The sequence below is a fragment of the Delphinapterus leucas genome, chromosome 21 (assembly GCF_059928025.1).
Source record: "Delphinapterus leucas isolate spDelLeu-1000000601 "Yukka" chromosome 21, BTC_Dleu_Yukka2, whole genome shotgun sequence".
In the NCBI taxonomy this organism is placed as follows: Eukaryota; Metazoa; Chordata; class Mammalia; order Artiodactyla; family Monodontidae; genus Delphinapterus; species Delphinapterus leucas.
Genome location: NC_143149.1, coordinates 29,593,352 through 29,608,775, shown reverse-complemented (window position 1 = coordinate 29,608,775; position 15,424 = coordinate 29,593,352). Strand labels below are relative to the sequence as shown.

The window sequence follows — 15,424 nt, the reverse complement described above, 5'->3', positions numbered from 1 at the left end:
TTTAGGTTGGAACTTGGGCTCTGTTGCCCGAAAATAGCTTTAGAGCAGGAGCACGGAATTAAGTGTTTTAATAGAGCGGTTGTAAATTACATCACTCACTATCAGGAAGGTCAGAAGCTTATGAAATTTTGACTCGTGACTTCAGTGTTACAAAGAGAGCTATGCTTTTTTTCACACTACAGATGAGTTTGGGGAAAGAAAATATTCTCCCACAAAAAAATTAAAACAACAAACTTTAACTACTATTTTAGGATTAATTTCGGTGTGTTGTATTAAGGTGCCAGCGAGATTTCAGATTCCTGTAAACCTCTAAAGAAAAGGAGCCGCGCCTCAACTGATGTAGAAATGGCTAGTTCCACGTACAGAGACACGTCTGACTCCGATTCCAGAGGACTGAGTGACCTGCAGGTAAATATGTCCCAGGGCCTGGGTGCAGTGTTGTCTCGCTTTGCCAGACCAAGCAACCAAGTAGTGCTTTGCCTCACTTTCTCGGCGAGAACAGGGAATTTTTTTTTAAGTGCTGGTAGAAAAGAAATCATTTTGTAACTTACGGGTCTCTTAATTTTGCTGACCTCTTACATAACAGGAGCGTAGTTTTTGAATTGTAACAGTTTCTCTCAAAACACCAGACATTGGGTATCCAGGGGTTTTAGAAGGGAGGAAGAGGTTGTGTGAAGGTTTCTTTGAGCAAGTCTTACTAGGATTTTCGTAGCACCTAATTTTGAGGAAACTTTTGTTTTTCTTAAAAATGTGTTCTGTTTTCCATGTAGGTAGGCTTTGGAAAGCAGGTCGATAGCCCTTCAGCTACTGCAGACGCAGATGCTTCTGACGTGCAGTCCGTGGATTCAAGTTTGTCAAGAAGAGGCACGGGAATGAGTAGGAAGGACACTGTATGTCAGGTAGGCAGGCAACCTGTCCTGCAGCTTGAACCAAAGGCTGTAATATCCTGCCAGTAATACACTTCCCTCCTGTTTGAGAGGTTAGTATCTTTCTAAGTTATGATACTGCTTTCAAGCTACAGATCTACAAGCCACTTCAGGCTCTTTTCTTCCCTTTCGGAGTTGGAATACTTACTATTCACGTGTAAGTGCCAGTCTTCATTGTGATGCTCCCTTACTAATTGGAAGTAAATGACAGATGGCTGACTTCAAAAACATCTTCTCAAATTGAAGTTGGTATTAAAGTTTTTAATGTATATTTACCCTTTTTGAAAAATACTGCTTTGCACTCTGAAGAAGAGTTAAAGTATGCAGATTCCAAAGAAGGAATCATAAAAGATCAAGTATGACTTTTAAACTTTATACATATTGGGTCTGGAAATAGTTATCTGGTTCAGCGGTTCTCAAAGTGAGGGCCAAGGACCAGCAGCATTGGCATTGTCAGGGTGCTTATTGGAAATGCAGATTCTCGAGCCCCACCCGAGACCCGCTGAATCAGAAACTGTGGACCCAGTAATCTGTGTCTTAACAGACCCCCCCCAGTGGTCCTGATGCCTGCTACAGTTTGAGAACAGCTGGGGTTTCTTGCCGTGTCACAGATCTGTGAAAGCTCTGGGGATTCTCTGATTCCTTGCGAGGGAGAGTGCTGCAAACACTTCCACCTGGAGTGCCTGGGATTGACATCATTCCCTGATGGAAAGTTCATCTGCGTCGAATGTAAAACTGGTGAGCGTCCTGGCAGACGTGAGAAGATGGGGGTGAGGGCGGAGAAAGTGCAGTGCCCGCATCTCCCATGACGTCACACTCTCTTACCATGTTTATGTAGCTCGTACCTCCTCTCCCATAGCTATTCCAACAAATTAAGACCATCCAGTGATTAGGCTTCCTGACATCAAAAGAGCAGTTCGTAATATTATTGTCAGATCTCCTCCCACTAGTGCCTTTACCGTAAAATCTGTCAAATCATCGAGATGTATTTATGTTTTATCTAAAGAGCTATACAAAGTTTGTAGAGTGAATTATTTTTCAGGTGGGTTTGAGATTTTTGTGCTCAATAAATTGATCTAAAATCCCTTGACTTTATAGACCAGAATAAGTGTCCATCACAGACTATAACCATGGGGATTGTATTTTTAGTGGAAAGATGGAACTATCAGAAATTGTTTTTAAAACATGGGGGTTTTGGAGTCATCATTTACCTCTTGTACCCCATGTATAGACTGCCACCTGTCAAAATAACTTACAGAGAAAGAAATATGTAAGTTTATATTTCTTCTCTGTGTAGCCATGATTCTAGTTAAGTCATGGAAAGCAGAAAATAGAATTGTTTAATTTGTACCAATAAGGTAAGTGAAAAGTCACCTGGAGATGGCCTGGTAGTGCTTCTAGGAACCATGTTCACATGTTTTTGTGGGTTTTGTTTTGGTTTTGCTGTGAGAAGCTATGAGCCAATTGGATGTCAAGTATTTACGATATGCTGACCTTACCTTTGTACCTTATTATTTTCCTGCTCCTTTCCTCCCATTATTTGGATTCTCATAGATACTTATTTTATTCTTTTTTACTCGTAGGCCTCCAAAAATCCTTTGTATATTCTAGATTCCATTAGAACAGTAACTTTGTTTTTAACCAAATACTTTCTAAATGCCAGGTGCTCTTAGTACTAAGCGTTTTATCTTCTTATCTCATTTGCTCCTCACTACACTATGAGATAGATACTATTATTATTTCCATTTTACAGAATGTGGAACTGAGGATTAGAGAGTTTGTTTTCCAGCCTTGCCCAGAGTCACAAAGACACACATGGTGAAACTGGGGTTCAGGCCCAGGAGGCAGAGCTTGACCCCAGAGTCCTTGCCCTTTACCGTTGCCTTCTGCCACCTTGACTCAGTAGGATGGGGATCACATATCACATATCCTGACCACATACACACACACGCTCACCTACATACACAGGCAAAAATTAAGCTACACAAGCTGTTTTAAACAAATAACTTATATTTTTTCCCTATGTAAAATATCATTTTATTTATCACATTTAGACTCTGCAGTAAAGCTTTTGAACAGTTTGCCAGCTGGCAGCCTCAGGGTCAGATTATCTGCACATTGTTTTGTTTGGCCCTCAGAATGAGTTTTGAATGTGTTAACTTGGATCAGGCACATACTCCTTGTTCCCCACATTCCCTACCAGACACTTTTTCTAAAACCCTGTCACTCAGTCATTGATGTAATCTGCCTGGCCCCATTAAGCATTCACATGTGCAGCCTGATAAGTTACTGATAGGAAGGACCATGTATCTCAGTATTAAAACACTCTTAGGGCTTCTCTTCTAACTATAGAATCCAGCAGAATTCTGCCAACAAAGGTTCGATATAATCTAACTGGGTACACAACTAACAGAAAATTTAAGAAGGAAATTTGCTTTAAAAACAATTAAGTAGAACAAAGTTGGAGGACTCACACTTTCTGATTTCAAAATTTACTACAAAGCTACAGTAATTAAAGCAGTGTGGTACTGGCATAAAGGCATGTAAACCAATAGAATAGAATAGGGAGCCCAGAAATAAACTCACATATATGGTCAAATGATTTTTTTAACAAGGGTGCAAACACTGTTCAATGGGGAAAGGATAGTCTTTTCAATAAATGGTGCTGGGAAAATTAGATCCACATGCAAAAGAAGTTGGACCCTTATCTTATACCATACACAAAAATTAATTCAAAATGGATCAAAAACCAAAACATAAGAACTGAAACTATAAAACTCTTAGAAGAAAACACCAAAAACCCCCAAATAACCCAATTCAAAATTGGGCAAAGGACTTGAAGAGACATTTCTCCAAAGAAATACACAAATGGCTAGTAAGACATGAAAAAATGTTCAACATCATTAGTAATCCAGGAAATGCAAATCAAAACCACAAAAGTAATTGTTTTTCAAACTGCTTTTGATATATTTACTATCACATGAAAATCAGTTTGATACCAATGTGGTACACTACCAACATACTAGGAGTGAAAACTCAGATTCTTCAAACCATTGTTTAAGATCATTTACGAAGTCTTTTTTTGTTTATCAAAAGATAAAACACTTCACATGTAAAAAGTATTACAGGGTACATGCCTGATAAGTTCTTATACTGCCACTTTCTGTTGTTTAAGACAAATGTGATTTCTGGAAAGAAAGCATTTTCATTTGCCCTTGTGAATAAAATGTGTAACAGGTAATTTTACTTATTACTTTCTTATTCTAAAGGAAGACCATGTGCTAGTGAGGAGGGGAGGGTAGTGGAAGCGTGCCCATGCTGGAGCTCTAAACGTAAGTCTCACAGGGGTTTATAGCTCAGTCAGCTCTGTTAGTGTGACGGTACCACTAATTACAACAATTTTCATTTATATTAGACTTACTTTGATCATTATGCAAGTGAAAGCCTATTTCATTTTTACGTAGGGCAGTTTATGCATTAGGTGAAGTCACACCTTTTAAACTTTAAAATAATTTTCTTTTAATTTTTAAAATTTCTAAAAGTTATTTTATTTTTTTATGGTTTTTAAGAAAATATTTATTTTATTTATTTATTTTTGGCTGCATTGGGTCTTTGTTGCTGCGCGCGGGCTTTCTCTAGTTGCAGTGAGCGGGGGCTACTCTTCGTTGTGGTGCGCGGGCTTCTCATTGCGGTGGCTTCTCTTGTTGCAGAGCATGAGCTCTAGGCCCCCGGGCTTCCGTAGTTGCAGTGCACGGGCTCAGTAGCTGTGGCTCGCGGGCTCTAGAGCTCAAGCTCAGTAGTTGTGGCGCACGGGCTCAGCTGCTCCGCGGCATGTGGGATCTTCCCGGACCAGGGCTCGAACCCGTGTGCCCTGCATTGGCAGGCGGATTCCGAACCACTGCGCCACCAGGGAAGCCCTAAAAGTTTTTAAAAACAGTACTATTGGCCTTCCCTGGTGGCGCAGTGGTTCGGAATCCGCCTGCCAATGCAGGGCACACGGGTTCGAGCCCTGGTCCGGGAAGATCCCACATGCCGCGGAGCAGCTGAGCCCGTGCTCCGCAACAAGAGAAGCCACAGCAATGAGAAACCCATGCACCGCAACAAAGAGTAGCCCCCGCTCGCCACAACTAAAGAAATCCTGTGTGCAGCAACAAAGACCCGATGCAGCCAAAAATAAATAAATAAATAAATTTATTTAAAAAACAAAACAAAACAGTACTATTGCTTTCAGATCTACCAATATGTTAAAATATAGTTTGAAATAATATATATGCAACAGGACATCAACAACAAAAATAACCCTGCTGTACTCTGTTTTATTTGTATAACGAAGCCAAAAAAAAAAAATTTTTGAATGTCACAGTTGTAAGTACTAATTTTAAAGAATTTTTATGATTCAGCCAGTTTAACACTGCTCTATTTTATTTCTACAACAAAGCTAATTAACAACAACAAAAATTTGAATATCACAGTTTTAACTCCTGATTTTAAAGGAGTTTTATGACTTAGACAATTTGTAATGGTTAGGTACTTCCAAAACCAAATATAACTTTCTGTAAAAAATCAAAACAAAAAACTATTCCTTGTATTTTTTGTCCTTCAGAATTTTATAGCATCATAAGAAAAATGGGCAAAAGACTTGAACACTTCCCAAAAGATGATATCCAAATAAATAGTCACTTATGATTTCCATATGTAACACAGACACAAAAGGAAAACGCTAATCCTAATTTTAAAAGACAGATAATTACAGCTTTCAGTCGTATGCGGTTGCAAACAATGCTTCAGTCAACATCCTTTTATACGTACAAGTCTTCCCTCTAACACAGACAGCAAGGAGTATTATAGAATTTCTAGGCCACAGGAAGTCAATGCCTCCTTTTAGAATGGATACTGCCCTGTTGCCTTCTAAGACAGTTCCTTCCAACTTAAACTCCTACCAGCAGTACATAAGAGTGCCTGTTTCTCCACGCCCTGATCAATGATGGGTATTATCAGATTCTAAGTTTTTTCCTATTTGATGAATTTTTAAAATGTCACTTGTGGTTTTAGTTAGTATTTATCTGATTACTAGCAAAGTTGAGCATTTTGGCATATGTTTATTGGCTATCTGTCTTTCTGCTTTCTGTCAATTTCCTGTTCATACTAGTTGTCCACTTTTATATTAGGCCGTTTCTACATTGATTTGTAGTTCTTTATAAGTCTTCTTATCTTTTCTTGTATATGTTACATTTTTTTTTCCATATGTGAACTCTTTTTTCCCCCATGATTCTGCTTTATTTTGTATTGATTAATTGGTTAAAGTATAGTTGGTTTATAATATTATATTAGTTTCAGGCGTACAACATAATGATTCAATATAGATTATATTACTTTTAAAGTTGTTATAAAATATTGGCTGTATTCCCTGTGCTGTACAATATATTCTTGTATCTTACCTATTTTATTATGTATAGTAGTTTGTACCTCTTAAACCCCTGCCCCATCTAGTGCCCCTCCCCCCATTCCTCTCCCCAGTGGTAACCATTAGTTTCTTCTCTGTATCTGTGAGACTGTTTTGTTATTTCCTTTTTTTTTTTTAAGATTTTATTTATTTTTTGGCTGGGTTGCATCTTCATTGCTGTGTGCAGGCTTTTCTCTAGGTGCGGTGAGCGGAGGCTACCCTTTGTTGCGGTGCACGGGCTTCCCATTGTGGTGGCTTCTCTTGTTGCAGAGCACAGGCTTTAGCCACGCAGGCTTCAGTAGTTGTGGCTCACGGGATCTAGACGTGCAGCCTTCAGTAGTTGCAGCACGCAGGCTCAGTAGTTGTGGCTCGCGGGCTCTAGAGCGCAGGCTCAGTAGTTGTGGCGCACAGGCTTAGTTGTTCTGCAGCATGTGGGATCTTCCTGGACCAGGGCTCAAACCCGTGTCCCCTGCATTGGCCGGTGGATTCTTTTTTTTTTTTTTTTTTTTGCAGTACATGGACCTCTCACTGTCGTGGCCTCTCCCACTGCGGAGCACAGGCTCCGGACACGCAGGCTCAGCGGTCCGGACACGCAGGCTCAGCGGCCATGGCTCACGGGCCCAGCCCCTCCGCTGCATGTGGGATCCTCGTGGACCGGGGCACGAACCCGTGTCCCCTGCATCGGCAGGCGGACTCTCAACCACTGTGCCACCAGGGAAGCCCTGGCTGGTGGATTCTTAACCACTGTGCCACCAGGGAAGTCCCTGTTTTGTTATTTTCATTAATTTGTTTTAATTTTTAGATTCTACATATAAGTGATAACATCATATGTGAACTCTTTATATAACAAAACATAATCCTTTGTCATCCTTGTTGCATTTATTTTTCTACATCTGTTTTTCACTTGTTCCTTTTTTTTTTCTTTTCTATTCTAATTGTTTCTTTCTTAACATGTTTGGCAGTTGGAAGGTTTCTAGTGTTGGAAGGTTTCTAATTATAGTTTCAATTTCTTAAATAGATTATAGAACTGTCATTTTTTCTATTTAATATTTTTGTGCCAGTGTTGGTAAGTTCTGTTTTTCTAGGAATCTGTTGATTTATCTAAACTTTCAAATTTATTGGCAAAAATATAGTGATGTCCTTTTATTATTTTTTAAACAACTGTAGGATTTGTAGTGATGTATCATTTTTCATTTCTGATGTTAACATTGTTGTTTTTTTTCCCTTTTTTTATTAGTTACTTGTTTCCAGGGATATCAGTTTATTAACCTTTTTCAAAGAACCAACTTTTGGTTTTATTAATTCTCCCCATGACTTCACTTCCTTCTTGAAGAGTACATTCAGGGCTTCCCTGGTGGCGCAGTGGTTGAGAGTCTGCCTGCTGATGCAGGGGACGTGGGTTCATGCCCTGGTCTGGGAAGATCCCACATGCCACAGAGCGGCTGGGCCCGTGAGCCATGGCCGCTGAGCCTGCGTGTCCGGAGCCTGTGCTCTGCAACGGGAGAGGCCACAACAGTGAGAGGCCCGCGTACCGCAAAAAAAAAAAAAAAAAAAGAGTACATTCACTGGGCGTAGAATTCTGGCTGGTGACAGTTTTCTTTGAGCGCTTACTGATAGCATCCCCTGTTTTCTGGCTTCCATCTTTCTCTTTCAGTCAGCAGTCTTGCTTCTTTGAAGGTAGTTGTCTTTTTCTGTGGGTGATTTTAATATTTTCTGTTTGTCCTTGATTTTCTACAGTTTGAATAAGATGTGTAGATATAACTTTTTGTTTTTATTAGGATTATGAGTTTTCATTTTATGTCTGTTTTACAAATGGAAATTGTGATTATCTAATGGAATCTGCCTTTTTATCAGTAATTTCTTTATTCTATGTTGGGAAGACCTTGCCACTCTCAGCTGCCAGGTGTTGAAAATTCTGTTCTAGATTTTCTATGGAATTTCAGTATAAAGTGACAAGTGGAGATCTAAATTGTTCTTGGTGCTATATCCTCAAATTGACGATCAATTATTGTAGCAAATCAATTATTCTAGCAAGTTTTATTAAGTCATATTTTAACTTAACTATTTTCAGTGCCTTTTTTGTATGTTAAAAATCTTACACACAATAGTAGAATCTTTGGGGATTAGTTCTTCGGTGTCAGTGACTGCTTCTATTTAAAAGGAATATGCTTTAATCAGATTTTATTTAATCTGTGTTCCTCACCAATTTTCCAGGAGAGCACCCGTGTTTTTCATGTAAAGTGTCTGGTACAGACGTGAAGCGTTGCTCTGTTGGTGCTTGTGGGAAATTTTACCATGAAGCCTGTGTCCGCAAATTCCCCACTGCCATCTTTGAATCAAAAGGATTCCGCTGTCCCCAGCACTGCTGCTCTGCCTGCTGTATGGAGAAAGATATCCACAAAGCAAGTAAAGGTAAAACAGAGCTAAGGAAGGGGACAGTTGTTTTTTTTGTAAGTTCAGTAGCAAACAGTAAGCACATTATTATAAAGAACACCAGGCATTTTCCCTCTGTTTATCTATAGCTATTACAGCTCAGCCACAAAAGATAGTAAGGTAAGTGGATTCTAGGTTCTAATTCAGACCATGGGAAGAAAATTCCATATGTTCAAAATTACCCTTGAAAATTCCTTAAACAGGTGCCATATTGGAGACCAGCATCTCTCCAGCACTGGCACAGACACATTTTTCTTTGAGTGACCTCTAGATGAGCACTGCATTTAGGGGCCATACAGCATAGGAACAGCAGAGTCAAACTAGGGAAGAAAAAGATTTTTGTATTACTGTAACCAGCATCACATTGGATCCCAAAAGATCTCATTTTATATCAGCTGATTCTTTCTTACATAGATTCCTTTTTGATCGTCTTTCAACAGGTCGCATGATGAGATGTTTGAGGTGCCCAGTAGCCTACCACTCTGGAGATGCTTGCATTGCTGCCGGCAGCATATTTGTGTCTTCCTACGTTCTCATCTGTAGTAATCATTCCAAACGGAGCAGTAACTCTTCCTCTGCTGTAAATGTAGGCTTTTGTTTCGTTTGTGCAAGAGGTGAGTGTCAGCCTTTTCTCTTTATGTCTTTCTGGGTTCATTGGCATATTTCCCCCATTAAAATCGAGTTTCAGTAATATCCCTGAGAGAGATTAACACTTCCAGTAACTCGTCCCTTTTATAACATTAGACACTCAAACTGTTAGAATATTAATTCTTCCATAAATTAAGCTAAAATCTACATCTGTTTAGTAACTTAGAATTATAGATGAGTCCTTAGTGTTCCTATTTGGAGCATCAAAAGATTAATCTACAGTTGACCCTTGAACCACATGGGTTTGAACTGCGCAGATCCACTCTGTGCACATTTTTCTCAGTGGCGTACTCCAGTACTACGTGATTGAAGGTTGGTGGAATCCACAGGTGGTGAGGGGGGGGCAACTTAAAGTTACAGGGGATTCCAACTGCGTGGCGGTCCACACACCTGACCGCGGCATTGTTCAAGGATCAGCTAGCTCTCTTCCCTTGTGCAAACAGTTCTTCTATTCGAAGTAGACTCTTCTCATGTCATATTCTTTAATCCAGAGTTTTCAACTAATTGAGATTTCACTTGGAAGGCAAGAAGAGCACATTTATTTTTTAATTGTTTATGTTGTATTTTATCATGTTTTGGTCTGGCATTGAGGAAGACCTGGTGGAATACAGCCAAGGCAACATATGTGGCGTATTAGTTAAGAGCCTGCAGTACAGGCTTTCTTACTTGCCAGCTGTTGATATTTAAGTCTGCCACTTAAGATTGATCACTTCAAAACAATATTGCGTCCCTGAGGGCATCACTGAACTTGAGTTCGTAATAAATATAAAGTAGAACTTTTTCAGTTGAATATGATACAGAGTACCCAACTTTACAGAGCGTCTCAGCTATATTATAATAAAAGAATTTTTAGTGTTTAGTAAGCATTTTAGAAACAACTAATATCCCCAAGTGCAGTTTTTTTGTTTACTCATAAGTGCTACTAAGTTTTCTAAACTTCCCTTAGTGTGAAATATTTGAAAGGACTGTGTGGCATATCAGGCCTGTTAGATTATATTTAGCCCATACTGAAAATGAAGTTTTGGATCATGTTTTGTTTTTTATTTGTTTTTGGTTTTTTTGTTTGTTTTTTTATTAATTTATTTATCTTTTTTTTAAAATTATTTTTGGACACTTCGGGTCGTCTTTGCTGCACGCACGGGCCATGTCTAGTTGCAGCGAGCGAGGGCTACTGTTCATTGCGGTGCGCGGGCTTCTCATCATGGTGGCTTCTCCTGTTGTGGAGCATGGGCTCCAGGCATGCGGGCTTCAGTAGTTGTGGCACGGGGGCTCAGTAGCTGTGCCTCCTGGGCTCTAGAGCGCAGGCTCAGTAGTTGTGGCGCATGGGCCGAGTTGCTCCGCGGCATGTGGGATCTTCTTGGACCAGGGCTCGAACCCGTGTCCCCTGCACTGGCAGGCAGACTCTTAACCACTGCGCCACCAGGGAAGTTCCTGTTTTTGTTTTTTTGCTTTAGGAGACAGTTCTTTTAATTTGGTGAAAGTACTATAGAGTATTTTTAATAGAATTTAGCTAGTATGATAGATCTTGAGTTGTTCTGGTTTTGAAACTCTCATTAAAAAAAAGAAAAATAACCAGAGGGGGTGGACGGTACAAGATTAAGTAAGTGGTAGTCCTCTCCGCGGCAGCCTCCTGGGTCCATTGTACACACTGCTTTGAGTTTTTCAGTTTGAAAGGGCGCGGGGCGGTCTGCAGGTAGAAGGGGGTGTGGTGTAGAGTAGTGACGACAGCTGCGTCCTGCTCTGAAGTCTGGACGGCACGGGGGGAGAAGGCCTGAAGTGTTTCGTGCCACACTGTATTAGCCAAAGAAATAAAAAGTCACGTGCCTTTTCCATCTCTCCACTCCTAGGAAAATAATGCTAGGATGAAAATCCTGAGTTATCAACTGAATGACTAGCTTTAGGACTTTCAAATAGATGAGTGTCAGTGATAACATAAAGTCTGTCACTTTGTAAATATTTTATTCTACCCTTCTAGGCGCTCACTTTTACTAGGAGGGGTGGAGGGGTGTGGGTGTATAGGTGTGTTGGTGTGTGTGGGTGTGTGTGTAAGTAACTGAGCCAACATTTTAAATACCAAGTCTAAAACTATCATGTTGGCTTACTTTGGAGTATATTCTGAATCAAGTACCATCAGTTAAGTATATCGACCAATATTTTCTTTTGCTCTGTTTCATTTAATAATTGGGTGACCTTTAAAGCAGGTGTTTTCCTTTAAGATAGACAGAAAATGACCCATTGTCAAGGAACCTAGTTTTAGAGAAACTTCTAACCATTTTGTTAAGTTTAAGTTATATGCCTTGATTAAAAGCTTGAGATAATGGAAATGAGGGGAAAACTCATGTTTTAACAACAGGGTGCTGTTTGCATCTTATCAATTTGGCAATTATTCTGAAAGATGTGCTGTATTTAAATGCCTCTTTAAAGAGCAAGATTATTTAATCCCCAAATATTTTAACTGTAACTTTGCACAGTAAGCAGAAACTCTCATTTTCCTTTCCAGCATTTTACAGAAACTTATTCTAAATAGATCAGATGTTGGGATTTGAGAAGGGCTTAAAAGTTCTCCAGAAGTAAATGACATGTGTTCTTTTACCAGAATTTATAGAGGTCTTCTTTTTTAAGGAGATCTAGCTGTAATAAATCCACACATGAAAAGGGATACTGCAATTGTTTATGTTTTGGTGTTAGAAAACTCAGCTTGTTTTGCCTTTGTTTCTTGTCACGTACAGTTTCTCCCTCTGCACAGAGGATTTTTGTCTTAGTTCTTGGTTGTTTAAAATCATTAAGCTAATTATTTTTCTTTTTTTTTTTTAAATAAGTTTATTTATTTATTTTTGGTTGCATTGGGTCTTCGTTGCTGCACGCGGGCTCTCTCTAGTTGTGACGAGCAGGGGCTACTCTTCGTTGCATTGCGCGGGCTTCTCATTGCAGTGGCTTCTCTCGCTGCAGGGCACGGGCTCCAGGCGCGCAGGCTTCAGTAGTTGTGGCGCACGGGCTCGTTTGCTCCATGGCACGTGGGATCCCCCCGGACCGGGGCATGAACCCACATCCCCTGCATTGGCAGACGGATTCCCAACCACTGCCACCAGGGAAGCCCTAAGCTAATCTTTAGGACTGAAATATCTGGAAGTATTTTTAGAAATGCTTCAGCATTTAGAGAAACATTCCTCCTCCCCTGCCCCCCATGGTGCCATAGGGTGTGTTCAGTTATATTTCAGTGTAGTATAGATTCTTCAGCATTTCCTTTCATCTGGAGGGTGGTGTAAAATAAAAGTTACTTAATATTCTAAGTTGTTCTTTCTTATTTAAAAGCCATTGCACCACCTTTCTCTGTTAAATGTATGAAATGTTCATTCAACATTATATAACCTTTATTCGAAAATTCTTATGTATTGCCGATTAGCAATTTCAAGTTCCATTCACATGAGAAATATCATTATTTCTTGAATCTGCCTCAGTGTAGGATAGCATCAAATGAAGATAAAATCCACAGAAAATAGTAAATGGTCACCCCTTTAAAAACAAAACTCTTCCCTCTTCTCCAAATGATCTCTGTGAAACTGCGGTCATGATTTGACCAGTAACCAAATAGAGAAAGTTTCCCTGGTCTCAGAGGTCCTGGGTTTAGGAGTGGCCATAGCTACAGGATGGACTTAACTCAGGGGAAAGGTGGGTGTCACGGGTAGTTTAGAGCAGATGCTGTTTTCCTCCAACAGGACAGCTGTACTGGTAGATTGAAAGGACTGTTTTTATAAACCCTTAAGTTGGTAAGCGTTTAAGTCAGTTATTATCATGGCAGGACAAAACTTTAACGGTTTGCATTACCTCAGTGAACTTCAACAACTTATATCTTCTCTGAAGTCATGTATCATACGGATAGAGAAAAGCTTCATTGTCTGGCTGAGAAAGCTGGAATTTGAGGGTATCTAAAGATCTGAGCAGAGAGGAGAAGAAGCCCAATTCTGCCTTTCAGCACTGCTTGATGTACTGAAAGTGACCAGGGTCTCTAGTGTGTCATGTAGACAGTTCTTATTTCCAGCAATTAAGTGATACATCATTTTGTTCTTTGGGTTGTCGTCATAGTACTTCTAAACCTTAAGGAATGTAGCTTTGTTTTCCAGAGGGGGTTTTCAGAATGACGTCAAAGCAGTTTACATCCTCAAATTAAATTGGAGTTTCCTTCTGGGTATATAGGTTTCTGTATAGGGATAAGGCATTGAGTAGCTTAAACTCCTTTTAATAACGATGGAAAGCCTTGTCTGTCAGATCTTTCTTTTTCTTCCTATTCTTTCCCCCCCCAGCTTTAAGCACAGCTACATAGTAGGTGTTGGTTTATTTTTTCCTCACGGAATCATGGGTAGTTTCATTGCAGCTCACATCTTTCTGTTTGTCTCGTATAGGGCTGATAGTGCAGGACCATTCAGACCCCATGTTCAGTTCCTATGCCTATAAGTCCCACTACCTACTGAACGAATCAAATCGTGCAGAGTTGATGAAATTACCTATGATTCCTTCTTCGTCAGCTTCCAAAAAGAAATGTGAGAAAGGTAATAATCAAAATAGTTTATCTCTTACTTTTATTTTTGCATTTCCTATTTTTTCTCTTTAAATGAAGGGGGGAAATGTATGCCTGTCAAGCACCATCTGTTGCTTTTGGTAAATTCTACCTTGGTGGCTGTGGCTGTCTTCATATGGCTGCAAAATTATTAAAAAGGGCTTAAAATAATTCCATTATGACAAATTTTTACTTACTCTTCTTGAATAAATTTTCACACCTTCCATGTATCTATAGTCATTAAAATTGAAAGACTAGGATTCTGCTTAATATAGAAGCATGTTCTGAGGGCTCTTTCTCTTTTGCCTGATGTAGAACCGTATCATTCACGTTAGAATAGAATAGACATGATATCATTTGTTACTAACTTTCAGCTAAATAACAAGACAGGTTATAGAGGGAAACAAAGATACTGACACTTAAAATTTTGATTCTGAAATACATTCTATCATTTTGTTTCTTAAATGTTTTTGTTATGGTGCTATGAAAACTAGTTGCCCTTCTCTTAGGAGACATTGGTGGGCAGCTGGGAAAATGCTGCAAATACTGGATAGTGAAAGGCAGCCCAGCTGAATTGAAGAATTGCTAATAGATAATTTATCCACTGAGATCCAAGAGCTAAATGTATATTTATATTCTCCAAGTTCATTTAATCTATGGAAGAAAAATCTTGTGTTTTGCTTTATATAGCCTACATGTAATAAAAGGGAAAAAAGTGGTTTAACAATAATGTATTATTTGGGGAGTTATCCCAGAGGGTAAAATAAATAACTTGGAAGGTGAAAGCCTTTTCCTGTATACATTGCCATTATGATCTGAGGCCAGGCTCAGAATCTTTAAAGAAAATTTAATTCTTTTTTTTTCTTTTCATGCTTTGTGTTGCCTGCTGATGACGTATGTTTGCTGTTTGTCAGACATCTGAAGTGGCAACCCATGACTAAAAGAAAGTATAACTAAGCAAGTTGATTAGAACCCATGAAGAGGGAGGTTGGAGAGACTTTTGTTGACTCTTTTGTCTGTTTTCCATTGAAGTCACAGTATGGCATCTTACTGGTGATACCAACTGTTTCCAAAACAAAGATGGACATGGGTCTGACTAATTCCATAGTGCAATAAAATTAGACTACCTGAGGCATTTTAGGAAATGCCTTATTTTCCTGCTGGCGCCTTTATAAAATTAGACTAATTCAATTGTCGTTTACTTTCTTTTCAGTACTCGGTATTGACCTTGACATGAATTGAAATTATTTTGAGCCCTCTGTTTGCTTAGCTTGAACCATATCTTTCTTCTCTCGCATCCTAAAGCAGTTTTCTTGCATAGCACCAAGGTGGATTGTTCATATTTTTATTTTTCTATTTCCCTTGTGTATTTTTGTCAAAAAATCGTGATGATTTTCACTGATGATTCAGGGTCTGTAT

The 15,424-nt window shown here is 39.4% G+C and overlaps 1 protein-coding gene across 11 annotated transcripts in view; it reads left to right on the top strand.

Moving 5' to 3' along the window:
* NSD3 (nuclear receptor binding SET domain protein 3) overlaps positions 1-15,424 on the top strand; it is a 109,238-nt gene that overhangs the window by 69,246 nt on the left and 24,568 nt on the right. For 9 of the 11 annotated variants that reach the window (XR_016391172.1, XM_089903766.1, XM_089903761.1 and 6 more), the window contains 6 exons: positions 278-408; positions 771-899; positions 1,538-1,664; positions 8,584-8,781; positions 9,243-9,416; positions 13,851-13,997. Coding sequence is in view for 10 of the 11 variants with exons in the window: in XM_089903766.1 (XP_089759892.1) it covers positions 278-408; positions 771-899; positions 1,538-1,664; positions 8,584-8,781; positions 9,243-9,416; positions 13,851-13,997 (906 nt within the window). In the remaining variant the exon portion in view is untranslated. The remainder of the gene's footprint in view (positions 1-277; positions 409-770; positions 900-1,537; positions 1,665-8,583; positions 8,782-9,242; positions 9,417-13,850; positions 13,998-15,424) is intronic. The other 2 variants (XM_089903765.1, XM_089903764.1) reach the window with 1 other exon arrangement.